The following is a 14,010-nucleotide window of genomic DNA, read 5'->3' as shown; positions in this document are numbered from 1 at the left end:
GTTACTGGGGGGTGCGAGAACGCCGGGCAGTGGGCGGGGCTTCGTGTGGGCGTGTCCTCCCGTAGAACAGAGAGACCTTGAGCTGCGCACAGGCATGAGCTGGTGGCGGGGAGTGTTGCGCTCTGTTTGGGGCGGCTTGTCCAAGGAGGTGAGGGAGCACGTGGGCACGGACCATCTGGGGAACAAATACTACTACGTCGCCGAGTACAAGAACTGGAGAGGTGAGAGCGAGGAGCGGCTTCTGGTCGCTGCGCTTCCCGGGGCCGGCGGGTGGCGACCGCCGTACTTTGGGGCCGGGCCTCGGTGTCCTGGTCCCTGTCCCGGGTCTGAAGGCTTGGTGGTTGCCTAGGACGACGAAGTCTGGACCCAGTCCTCCAAAATCTTCCAGAGGTTCTGGGTAGCATCGGGAAAGGCTTTGCGCCAGTGCCTTGCCTTGGTCTTCAGATTTCGGTGTCCGCAGAGTTTACCTATCCCAGTGGCGCAGTGGCTGGGGCGCTCTCCCTATCTGTCGCCGTCCTTGTCAACCTAGAAGTTTCCGAATAGACTGATCCTTTCTAATTAACAGTTTACGTTTCCCTTCCAAGGAGTCTTGAGTCCCAAGACCCTGTCCAGGTCGATTTCAGAAATGTGTGTCTAAAACTATTTTCAAGAACTGGAACGGTTTAGTTAAGAGATGTTCTTTTATAGCCAGACGGTGTTGGATTACGCCTTTAATCTCAGCACGCAGGAGGCCGAGGCGGATGAGTTCGAGGTCAGCCTGGCCTATAGAGTGAATTCAAGGACAGCCACATAGAACCCCTCTTCCCGGCGGGGGTGGGGGGTGGGGGTGGGGACGTTCCTTTCCTTCCTTTTTTCCTTTTCTCTTCCTTTTCTCTTTCTTTTCTCTTTTTTCTTTCTTCCTTCCTTTCTTTCTTTCTTTCTCTCTTTCTTTCTCTTTCTTTTTTTCTCTTTCTTTCTTTCTTTCTTTCTTTCTTTCTTTCTTTCTTTCTTTCTTTCTTTCTTTCCTCTAGCAGGCCACACAATGTCTTTTATTTTTCTCTATTGCTCCAGTATAGAAAGTCGCAGAGAAAGAAGTTGGGTCAGAGCTTAAGCGCTGATTGAGGCAACTAAGGCACAAGTCAGTTTTTCTCACCTTGTCTCAGTGGTCTTACATGAAAGAGATAATAGGAGTGTCTGACGCTACTGGGACGGTTGAAGACCAGGCCAACACTGTGTTTCGTTCATGTCTCACAATATTAACTATGTTAAATGGTAATATAAAAATGTTTTTCTTGGCCGGGTGGTGGTGGCGCACGCCTTTAATCCCAGCACTTGGGAGGCAGAGGCAGGTGGATTTCTGAGTTCGAGGCCAGCCTGGTCTACAGAGTGAGTTCCAGGACAGCCAGGGCTATACAGAGAAACCCTGTCTCGAAAAATCAAAAAAAAAAAAAAAAAAAAAAAAAAAAAAAAAAAAAAAAAATGTTTTTCTTAGCTTTGTAGAAAAGATTTATTAATTGTATGTGTATTGCCTGCATTTATGTATACACACTAATTGTGTATCTGGTGCCATAGATGTTGGAACTGGAGTTAATGATGGGGTTGTTTAGCCACCGTATGGGTGCTGGGATTTGAACCTGGGTCTTCTGTAAGAGTGGCAAGTGCTCTTAATCTCTGAGCCATCTCTCCAACACTCACTTAATCCTTTTCTAAAACTAACTACTTTCGCCCACTGAGCATTTAAATATTGCTGCTTCTGCTTCCTGTACCCAGACAACCACTGATCTGGATTTCTGACACTATGAATTGGTCTGCATTTCCTACAGTTTTTAAAAGTGAAAATATATATGTTTTTAGATTTCTTTCTGGGTCCTTTATTTAGGGTAATTATTTTGAAGTTCATCTTTGTATCAACATTTTAACCTTGTTGCTAATGTTCTATTGTGTGGGATGCAATGTATATAGTTTTCTTATCTGCTTACTTGTTCATAGATCTTTGGATTATTACCAGTTTTAAGACTGTCACAGATAAATGATAAGGCTCTTATCACTTCTCTTTTTAAAATCTTTACAAGAAGAACACCTGGATCAATCTATAGATGTATGTTTCACTTTGTGAGAAACAGAGTGGCCCTGGTGGCCTATATACCTTTAGTCCCAGCACTCAGGAGGTAGACGCAAGGGAATCTCTGAATCTGAGGCCAGCCTAGTCTTCAGAGCAAATTCTGGGATAGGTAGAACTACACAGAAACACTGTCTCAAAGGAAAAAACAAAACAACAACAACAAAACACAAACCCCTAAAAAAGAAAGAAAGAAAAGAAATAGGTTGATGATCCATTTTGCACCCCCACCAGCAGTGCTAAAGGGTTCAGCTGTTTCGCATCCACCCCAGCACTTGGGGTGTCCACTCCCTTCAATTTAGTCAGCTAATTGGTATATACAGATATTCGGTTTTTCTTTACTGTTCACTTTATTACTAATAAATTGAGTTTATTTTTTATTGTTTTCAGGGACTGAGGAAATAGCTCATTGGGTTTCAGAACTTGCTCAGCAAACAGGAAGTTCTGAGTTTGAATCCCCAGCACCCATGTACAAAGCCAGGGATGACTGTATGTACCCTACACCCTAGCTCTGTGGGAGCAGACCAGGGATGGCTGTTTGTACCCTACACCCTAGCTCTGTGGGAGCAGACCAGCAGCTCGGAGAGGTCAGCCAGCCTAGTCAGCAACCCAGAGGCAGGATCTCAAGGTAATAAGGCCAAGAACATAGAGGAAAAGCCCTGCCATCCAGCTCTGGCCTCCACATACGTGTGCACAGGATGTATGCTGGCATACTCAGGTGTGTGTAACACACAGAGCACTTATACACAGCACAACTTTCTTTACAAATTCAAATGCTATAAAACTGGCATACATTTCACATTTTGACGTGTTGGGGATTCATCTAACTTGATCACAATCAGGATACAGAACACAGTAACTGACTTCAGTATCTCCCACATGCTGACCCTTGGTAGTTATTCTCTCAGTTTGTAACCTTGGTAACTGATTATTATGTCAATTACAGTTTTGTCTTCTTGAGACTATTATCCAGAGAGTCATACCATCTATAACTTTTCGAAAATGGCACCTTCTATTCAGCATAATGATGCCTTTAAGATTCAATGAGATATCAGTAGTTTGTTTCTCATTATTGATGACTAATATTCCTTGTCAAGGATGTGTCATAGTTTGTCCTGTTGAAGGACATGTGGGTTGCTTCCAGCTTTTGGTGCTTATGAATAGAGCTGCCACAAACATTCCCATATGGGTTTTACATGAACATTAATTTTCATTTCCCCAGAGGTGTAACTGATTCTTAGCCTTTTTCTATCATTTAATTTCCATATGAGCGCAGTAGCTCCAACTTGCTCCATAAAATGTGAATAAAATACTTACCCGGCATCATAAGACATTGTTGGGGCTCAAGAGAACTAAATTGGAAAATGTCACTTTAAGAGAGTGAGATCTAAGCCCCCATCAACTGGAGTTAAATTTGGATTTTTATTTATTTATTTATTTATTTATTTAATTTATTTTTGGTTCTGCGATTTAATTTTTCACTTGTAGTTTTCAGCACAGGGGGTGTGCATATATTTTGTTATATTTGCTTAGAAGTTTCTTGTGTTTAATCATTATGAGGGGTACTTATGTGTTGTTTTGTTTTTTTGTTTTCTCCTTGGAAGCAGCCTCAGTATGTAGCTTTGGCTAAACTGGACTCACTATGTAAACCAGGTTGGCTTGGAACTCAACTCAGGCTGCCTTGCCCTTGCCTCTCCAGTGCTAGGAATTGTATTTACTTTCTGCACGTGCACGCGCGCCTGTGTGTGTGTGTGTGTGTGTGTGTGTGTGTGTGTGTGTGTGTATTCGCGCATGTGTATGTATGTATGCGTGTACATGTGTGTGTGTTCCTGTGCATATGTACCTCTGTATGGAAGCCAAAGATCAATGTCATCTGTCTCCTTCAGTCACTGTCTTCCTTATTTTTTGAGGCAGGGTGTCTTGATGAACCGAGTTCACTGATTCATCCTGATTGGCTGGCCAGCAGGATCCCAGCCATCCCTGGGGATTTTCATGTCTTCAACTCCTCAGTGCTAAGATTACAGGCACATGCTACAGAACTGGCATTTTACATGGGTGCTGGGGGGTTGAACTCAGGTCCTCACACTTGTATAGAAGCACTTAACCCAGATTTTAAAATTCCCTTTGTAAGCTTAACATAATAGTTCCTTGCTTCGCTCAAAAGATCTTTTCATGAGTGGATCTCAAAATTGTTTACTCTCATAAACTGAAATCTATGGGTTGGCTTTTTAATTAAGAGTGGCTCGTTTATTCATTGTATGTATGTGCATGGCATGCTTGTTCCACAGTGTGCTTGTGGATGTCAGAATACAGCCTTGAGAGAGAAAACAGTTCTCTCCTTCCACTCTGTGGGCTGTGGGAATCAAGCTCAGGTTGCTAGGCTTGGAAGCAAGCACCTTTGCTTTCGGAACATGTGACCAGCCCATGACTTTGTGCTAGGTTTACAGGAAAGCTATTTGGAAGTTACTAACATAGTCTTTCTTCCTCTCCCACACCCTGCCAGTGTCTTACATGAGAGTTTTCACCATTTGCTCCTCCCATGTAATGTCTAGCTGTCACTGCCTGAGTAGTTTACTTTTCCCAAGAGCTAGAGTTGCAACTGTGCAGTATATAACCTTTTTACATTGGCGTTCATGTAATAATGTACATTTATGTTGTTTTCTTTGTATGCATTCAACATAATGGCTCTCTTTCTTATCTCTCTCTCTTCATTCTGTTAATTATACGTTGAAATGTTTGTTGACTTTTTTAAATTAGTAAAATTTATTTTTTATGTATTTATTTCAGTGCTCTAGAGTTATTTATTCCCCCACCCCTGGCCACCATGTGTGCGTGCCTGCGTGTGCATGTGTGTCACAAGTATGTGAGTGCCCACAGAGGCCAGAAGAGGGAACAGGATCCTATGGGGCTGGAGTTACAGGAGGCTGCTACTACAGAGTGGCTGTTAGAATGGCTGCTATAGGTCACTGATCTAAGTGAAGCTTCAGACCTATTGATGGAACTTTGGACTATTTTCTAGCACGGCTATAGGCCTCTTTATATATGAACCGAATACGATTGGGGGAGATAATAGGTAGATTTGAGTCACTGGTTCCAGTCATTTAAAATTTACACTTTCATATAGTAACACATTAGAAACACACTTTGTCATTCTCAATGTCCCAATACCTCTATTGGGTGAGCTTAAATTAACCTTAGTTATCACTCTTTCATTGAATGCTGTTTTTGATCTTCACAGCCATCAAATAGCTCAAATTCTCATTTCAAACACAGGGTTTTGTCTCATTACCTCGCAAGTAACTGCGTTTCCTGTGTGTCTGCCTGGGTATGGAGTGGGTACCGCAAAAGCAGCTATACAATGAATTGAGTTATCTTTTGGCCCTGAAATCTAAACGTCAAAACAAAACAAAGCACATACATGGATGAAGTAGTTCAAAGAGTCTTAGACTAGGTAATTCAGATATTGTTCAGTAACTGAGCCAGATTAGCCTTGGAGGAATAAGTATTCCTACAAGAAATAAAATTACTTGGCCATGGTGTAGAGAACATGGACCTGCCCTCTGACCTACTAAGTGGAGTTTTATTACATCATCAAACTTCTTTACAAATACTTAGCCTTATTCAAACTTCTTTATAAATACTTAGCCTTATAGAATCATTATCTAATTGTTAAAAACCTGCATCCTCCATCCACTGTTGTGTGTATAGTAGAGACAAATTGATTACGAAGGTCTCACCTCAGCCAACTCACGTGTATTATTTAGAGAATAGAGAATATGGAAAAGGAAAACAGCCACAACTGAAAGTCTAGTTTCTGGGTTTTTTTAGTTAATAATTAAAGGCGGTTCTAGATGCCTCAAGGTTTGAAAGGAATGAAAATATTTCAGCTCTTCCAGCAGGGGGAAGCATTGTTCCAAAAATCAAGATTGACGGGTGTCTACTGCTTTGTACTTTAAAGTGATTTGAAGGAATCTCGCTTCCCACACACACCAAGGAAGAATCAGAGCATTTATTTACACAAACAGCAGCAGCAGCAGCAACAACAACAACACATAATGAAAATAGGAGAAAAACTGGAATACACAAGATTGACAGGGAACAACAGACAATATAGCAGTAGTACTTTGCTGTCAGTAGTTTTCCTACAAGATTTCGGTTTTTTTTTTTTTTTATTGTTTCCTGAATTCCCTCAGTCATGTATGAAGTCCGTGCCCTTAAATATTAATTGTATTCTGTCAAAGGAGGAAAGGTCCACCACTGTGTGCCCTGAACTTGTGTCTCATATGCCTAGCACATTTTCAACAACAAAGTGTGAGTGAGGATGACACGTGTTGACAGTCACCCTGCCAATCCCTTACTGTGGCTTTAAATAAGCCTAAGCAACTGTAATCCTACTCCTGATTTCCCTACCCGAGGAGTGTGGAACCTCTGAGATGAAATGGAAACTAATTCTGGGCGATTGGCAAACTGGGATATGCGCATGGTTAAATGAGGTCACAAGTATCTCCAGGAGTTCGGTGGCTAGCTGGCTTTGTCTTTGAGGGTTTTGTATTTTTTTTATCTTAGGACAGTAAGGTCAATAGCGATACTACCAGTCATAGTATTTACAGTAAATACTATGTGCTAGACTCGCTTCTCAGCATTTGTCAGGAGATGCTGCATTGTGGGAAATTACAAGAATTATGAAAAACAATAGTGTTGCTTCATCAAGACCACTCAGTAACAGAACTCAACCATATCATGTCTGCACAGAGCCCAGTTTCTCTGACATTTAAAATCAGACAGATAACTGTTTTCCTCATCAAACTTTCAAAGAGCTTCTGGGTTGGGAAAGTCATTTCCGCTGCTGCCTGAGGCGAAGTGTAAGTTGCTTTACAAGTGACAAACCTGTGATGATACCCTTAGAAGTCACAGTTAAATGGGAACTGGTATTGAGAAATAGCTTCAGAATTATGTGGCAGGCTTCATTATTCAACTGTTAGAATAATTTGTTAGAATAATTTTTTCTGTTATAAACTTTATTCTAAATCCATGTTTATAAAATGGTGTGGGGAATACATACTGTTAAAAATAGGTTGCATAAAGACATGTTTAAATAGCTTGAGTAGTTTCAATCAGGCTGTCTCTAATCTTGTTTTCCAGCTAGCTAATGCTTCCATCTTGTGGTCCAAATGAGAAACTTCACCCTCTGCCTAAGGTGCTGGTTAAGGGGGTTTTCCACGTTAGCTGAATATGTCACATAAAATGGCTTAGATTATCTTATTTACTAGGACATAACTCTCACTTAACATATATTAGTTACATCTCCATCTCTCTAGGGCTTTGCTCTGGAAACCATTTTCCCCTTTTTAATGTGTCTTCTGTCTTCCCTTCGTCAATTTCAGTTCCACCTTAAAGTCCTTGAAGGTCCAGAGGCCATTTTTATAGTGCACTGCCTGAGTAAATAAATGTATGAACATATGAATTTAAGCTGGTCAGGAATATGCACAGCATTCAGTAACTCTTAAAGTGTATATATATGAAGCATCTTATGACAGCTGTGTGAGGAAGGAGACATTTGTAATGAAACAGGTGGTGTGAGACCTTTGGGAAGATTGACTAATTACAACTGTATGGCGACTTCTGACATTAAGAATGAATTAAGTACTTGTCTCTCCATCAGCTTTATTGAGGTGTCTTTTTTGCAAAATTTGTATGTAACTATCTATGGTTGTTCTAGGTGATGTCTTGACATATGTGCATATTATGGAGTGAGTATATCAATGTAATTAAATCACCTCACATCTTTTTAAAAACGATATTTCAGAGATTTAAAAATGATATTTCAGAGATTCTACTTTATAATTGAATGTAAATTTTTTGCATTTTATTTATTTTCTGACAATTTTATATATGAGAATTTTATTTACATTGTTTGCTCCTCCTTTTTCTCCCTCCCTTTCCTCTCTTACCCCACCACTTTCTCAAATTCATGACCTCTATTCTTTCATTCTTATCATAACATACATCTGTATGTACATCTATATGTATGTTATATGTACATATAGATGTATGCGTATATATAACCTGAGTCTATTTAATGTTGCTCATATGTATATATATTTAGGGCTGACTATTTGGAATTGTATCAAAAATTCGTTCTCTGAGAATTGCTTACAGTTATATAATGCAATATGATATGCACCCCATTTCCATCCTTCCTCTCCCTCAGATTCTGAAGTTCTATTTTTAATTAGCATATGAAGTAATGGTTATTGTGGCACTGTTATACATTGTTTTTGCTAGTGCTTCTCCCGCACTCCCCTCCTGTTCCCTAATGTCCTTTTCCCCCTTGCTACCTCCCCTCAGTACCCATCCTGTACCCCCTCTTGCTTTCTCCCCCTTCAGTGCCCACCTTGTCCCCCCACTTGCTGTGTCTCCTTCAGTGCCCACCCTGTGCTTTCATGTTGTGGGTATCCTACTACCCTCTTTCCTAACCCTTTCCCGACTCATGGTGCTCTCTCTAGTTGTATGTTCTATACCCACACAATAACCTCCAGTTCCATCCATTTTCCTGCAGATTTCATGGTTTCCTGTAACTGTTTTACAGTTGGGTAAAATTCCATTGAACAGATATAGCACGTTATCTTTATTCACCCATGTGTATCTTCATTCCTTCATTGATGACTACCTAGGCTGGTTCATTTCCCACCTGTTGTGAATTTGCAGCAATAAACACTGATGTGCAAGTATCTGTCTGGTACGACTTATAGCTTTTGGGGACATGCCCTTTGTGTGTTGAATAGTACTGTTTTTTAAAAGATTCATTTAGTTTATATATGAGTGGTTTGCCTGCATCTAAGTCTGTTCACCGCATCTGTGTATGCCTGAGGAGGCCACAAGAGGGTGTCAGATTTCTCTGGGACTGGAGTTAAGCACAGTTGTGAGCTGCCATTTGGATGTTGAGAATTGAACACAAGTCCTCTGGAAGAACAGACTGTGTTCTTAACTCCTGAACCATCTGTCCACCATGGTATTGTATGTTTGTTTGTTTGTTTGCTTTAACATAGATCTTTTGACAAAGTTCTAATAGCACAACATGATAGCCTTAGGTCACATTTGTCACTTTTACTGAAAGTAAGAAGTGTTATTTTTTTCTTTCTTTCTTTCTTTTTTTTTTTGCAAAATTTGAGGGCATTGCCATTCTAAATATTTGTAATAATCTTTATGATATTCATTATTTGAGTTATTTTTCATGTGCCTACCTTGTTTACTATCTTGGTCATATTAATTAGAAATGAGCTGTTTTCTTGTGAGTCTATAATACTTTTGTAGACTTCACGAGGCTATCTTCTGCTAGACTTGCACTTTCATTTTACATTCATCTTTTGACACATTTTAAACCCTAGAAAATTGTGGCAATGGATTTTAAGAATATCCTTGAGGAATGGGTTGGAATTTTAATATTAAATAACTGCAGAGGGCTGATCTTATAGGTGATGCATTCTTATTTTGGGCAAACTGTTAATGATACATAGTCAATGAGGAATTCCTGGATATAAATACAGCTGCAGTTTGCCTCCCACTCTGTGCCAAGATCCTTTTAGAATATAGTCAGCCCATGTATTACCCATATGTCCTCACTGGATTATAAGTGGTTACTATGTAGCTGGATTTTTATTCTTTTGGATAACTGCTAGATAGTAATAGGTGTTCAGCAAAACTTGTTCTTTTATTTCACTGGTATTCTGTGTGCCACACATAGTTTTGGAGATTGGAGGTACACCAGTAAGAGTGTATACCATAGTGTGTGCTCTCAGGGTTGTGAAGGGAGTCATAATAAAAAGCATACACAGTAGATTACACAGCCGTAACCACGCGGGAAGTGCAGACGATGTACACTGTGCAGAGTACAGGGAGTGGGGTGAGGTCTGAAAGGGAGGTCCGCTCAACTTATATTTGAAGAAAGACTGGGATGAGATGGCCAAGTGACTATCTGAAGCAAGAATGCATCATTCAGAGAATAGCAATGTGAGTTTCTCCATTCTGTGGTGTTAGCCAGCTGTTCTTCCTGGGTATTGAGAAGAATGACATCATTTGATTTATGCTGTCAGAAGGACTGCTTTAGTTTGTATTGGGAAGAGGCAGTAGTCAGATTGGAACAGGAAGATCACCTTAGGAGCTTCGCTTCTGATGGCTGTTTTCATACTTGAGCATAATTTTAGACTTAGAGAAGCTACAAAAATAACACAATGAATTCTTACATATGTTCCCCAAGTGCTCTCAATGCTACTGCTTTTAACTAGTAAAACATTTGCTTTATTTTTGGACTAATGGTTTTTAAAGAACATTTATTTATCATTTACATTTCTGGTATGCAGCATGATTTAGTATGTGTTTACATTGTAGAATAAGTTAAGCTAACATGCATACTGCCTCATATAATTAGTATTTTTCTTTTTTATAGTGAGATGCCTCCAATCCCACAGCAAGTGTCAGGCTTATAGTATGTGGTCTGTCATTAGCCATAGTCTCCATGCTATGCCAGAGAATGCTTTCTCTGTCCTGTCAATTCCTCAGCTCCCAGCATATCTCCCCAGCTCTTGATAAACACATTACTCATGTGTCTTTGAATTAGCCAGTTTATATCTCATATGTCTGTGAGATCATGTTGTATTTGTCTTTCTTTGACTATCTTAATTTTTAGAACATATCCTCCAAATCTATCACTTAGGCATTTATTCCTTGATAATTTTTAAGAGATTTGTTTACTTTTATGTATATATTGTCTTGCCTGCATGAATGTCTGTGTTCCATGTGCATTGTCTGTGGAAACCAAAAAAAAAAAAAAAAACGACAACAGAACCCCTTAGAACTAAGGCTATAGACAGTTGGATGGGTGCTGGGAATAGAACCTGGATTCTCGGGAAGAGCAGCCAGTGCTCTTAACCACTGAGCCATCCCCCCCTCCCGACTCCCATTCTTCCTCCTCCCCTTCCTGTTTTTCTTCCTCCTCTTTCTCCTCTTCTCATTCTCATTATTGTTGTTATTATTATAAGTTAGAGTGTATATTAGTTATTTTTCATTTGCTGTGATAAAACACCATGACCATGAACAACTTAATAGAAGGAGGAGTTTGCTTTGCCTTACAATTGCGGAGGAGAGTCCTTCATGGTAAAGAGGCATGGGAACAAGCATCAGGCCTGGCAGCAGGAATCCTTCCTAGCTTTGAGCTCACATCCTCAATGGCAAGCACTAAGCAGAGAGCAAATTGGAAGTGTACAAGGCTTTAAACAACCAAATCCCACCCCTAGTGATATATTTCCTCCAGCAAGGCTACAGCTCCTAAACTGTATTAGTTTTTATTGCTGTCATAGAAAACCATGACCAAGACGACTTACAGAAGAGTTTATTTGGGCTCACGGTCCATAGGGATAGGAATCCATGATGATGGAGTAGAGATGTGGCAGCTGGAGCTGGAATCTGAGTGTGTGTAGCTTGAACTGCAAGCAAAAAACAGAGAGCACACTGGAAATGGCATAAGTCTCAAAAACCTGCCACCAGTGACATGTCTCCACCAACAAGGCCACCCTGAAGTCTCTCCAAACAGTGCTACCAACTGGGGACTAAGTGTTCATATGCCTGAGACTGATTGGGGAACGTCTCACTGTAACCCTCACATTCCACTCCCTGGCCCCATAGGCTGGTAGCCATAATATTACACAATGTATTCAGTCCAACCTCAAAGTCCCCATAGTACTTCACGCTCAACGGTTTCAAAATCCAGAGTCTCTTCTGAGACTCCATGCAGTCTCTTAATGATAACCCCTGTAAAATCAAATAGCAAATTATATACTCTCAACATAAATAGCACAGAGTATACATTACCACTCCAAAAGAGAGGAAGAGGTGCACAGTGAGGTATTTATTACACCAAAGCAAGGCAAAATAGAGCGTGGGAGCCTCCGAATCCTGCAACTCAGATGGCGAAGGCCTTAAATGGCTTAACCCCTCCAGCTTTCCTGCCTGCAGTATATATCTTTTTCCTCTCCAGACCTGGTTCCCTCCCTGCATAATCCTACTCAAACAGCACCATCAACTGAGAATGTTTAGAATCTTATGGGGGACATTTCTCATTCAAACCACCATATAATAGCCTTTAAGTTTGTTCATGATGTCGCAAGTGGTAGAATTTCTCCCTTTTAAAAGGCCAAACAACAGTATTACATTATGTATATGTACCATATTTCCTTTTTTCGATATTTATAAATGATGGACATTTAAATTGAGTGATATTGTATAACATAGGAATGCAGGCATATTAGTAAATTTTTTGGTACTTTAACAAAATATATGACACAGGTTGCTTATGAAGTAAAGAGAGATTTATTTTTAGCTCATGGTTCTGGAACTTCAAGTTCTAGATCAGACAGACAGCCTCACTGGTTTGGCCTGCTACTGATGGAAGTTTATCATCATAGGAGCATCTATCAGACTAGGCAATCACAGCTTGAGGCTGAAAGGCATGGAATGTACCAACGGGATCCCATAGTCCCATTCAAAGGCACAGCAAGCTCACTTTCACACATACACATATATAATTTATATTATTATTGTCCTTGCGATGTGTGAATGTGGAATATGGGCATGCTATGTGTATGGGGTCAGAAGACAACTTGGGGGAGTTCCTTCCTCCTCCTGTGCTTTGAAAATCAAATTTAGGTCACCTAGCTTGTATGGCAAGTGTTTTCACAGGCTGAGTCATTTATGTGTGTGTGTGTATACATATATGTATGTGTATACAAATAGAGTGTGTATATATATATAAATATAAATATATATATATGTGCGTGTATGTATACACACACACACACATATATATATATATACATATATATTTTTAGAGAAAGTTGTGTTGGGGATTACAGTTGTATGACTACCATTATCTGGGGTTGCTGTTTTGTTTTTTGAAGTGAGGTAAGAAAAACAGTTTAAGAATAATTCTGAGGATTTTTTGTTTAAGCAGTTGCAGGAGGAACAAGATTGGAGAGGTAAGATGAGGTCTTCAGTCTTAGGCTCCATTTGAGATTTTGGTTAGACTTCTAAATAGAGATACCCAGAAAATTGTATAAATGAGCCTGGAATTTAGAAGTCTGACTTGGAAATAGAGATTTGGGAGTTACTGATAAGGACATGAACAGATGGTTACATTCAATTATAAATGGTGGCTTGATGGTGTTGCTCATTGTCAGTTTGCGTTGTGATGTGTAAGACTGAAGATGACGGAAGGCTGGCTTGTTCTAAGCGGACTTTGAATATAGGATCTAATATCATGCCTTGAGTTTCTGTGTATTGTTTTAGTCAGAACTACTACATTAGCTTTTCCTGGGGAGACATGAACAGACATCTATCTGCTCCTTTCAGATAGGGCACTAATGACAGAACAAAGATGTGAATCCATCCAAGTCCAGCTTGATGAATCAGTGTGTATAACTGTGTTCTTTATAGGATCACAGGTGAGATGTGACCCACAGATGCATGGTTAGAGGCAGTTAACCCACTCGAGTCTTTCTATCCAGCAGCTATTAACCACTTTATGTGGTATGGGGGGTTAGGGGAGACTTGTGAGCCTCTCCCTGCAAGCATTAGGCTCTCTCTCCTTTCCTCCCTCCCTCTCTCCCTCCCTCCCTCCCTCCCTCTCTCCCTTCCTCTCTCTCTCTCTCTCTCTCTCTCTCCTTCTCTCTCTCCCTTTCTCTCTCTCTCCCTTTCTCTCTCCCTTCCTCTCTCTCTCCCTTTCTCTCTCTCCCTTTCTCTCTCCCTCCCTCCCTCTCTCCCTCCCTCTCTCCCTCCCTCCCTTTCTCTCCTTCTCTCTCTCTCCCTTTCTCTCTCCCTTCCTCTCTCTCTCTCCCTTTCTCTCTCTCTCCCTTTCTCTC

At 40.5% G+C, this 14,010-nt stretch overlaps 1 protein-coding gene across 1 annotated transcript in view; it reads left to right on the top strand.

Annotated features, from left to right (window-relative positions):
- The first annotated feature begins 29 nt into the window (after positions 1-29).
- Ndufaf2 (NADH:ubiquinone oxidoreductase complex assembly factor 2) overlaps positions 30-14,010 on the top strand; it is a 114,569-nt gene continuing 100,588 nt past the window's right edge. Inside the window, exon 1 of the mRNA XM_031360528.1 lies at positions 30-221. Coding sequence (XP_031216388.1) covers positions 95-221 — 127 coding nt within the window. The 5' untranslated portion in view covers positions 30-94. The remainder of the gene's footprint in view (positions 222-14,010) is intronic.

Source organism: Mastomys coucha, unplaced genomic scaffold, assembly GCF_008632895.1.
Source record: "Mastomys coucha isolate ucsf_1 unplaced genomic scaffold, UCSF_Mcou_1 pScaffold8, whole genome shotgun sequence".
In the NCBI taxonomy this organism is placed as follows: Eukaryota; Metazoa; Chordata; class Mammalia; order Rodentia; family Muridae; genus Mastomys; species Mastomys coucha.
Note: the sequence above shows the minus strand (reverse complement) of the source record. Positions and strands in the feature narration are given on the sequence as shown.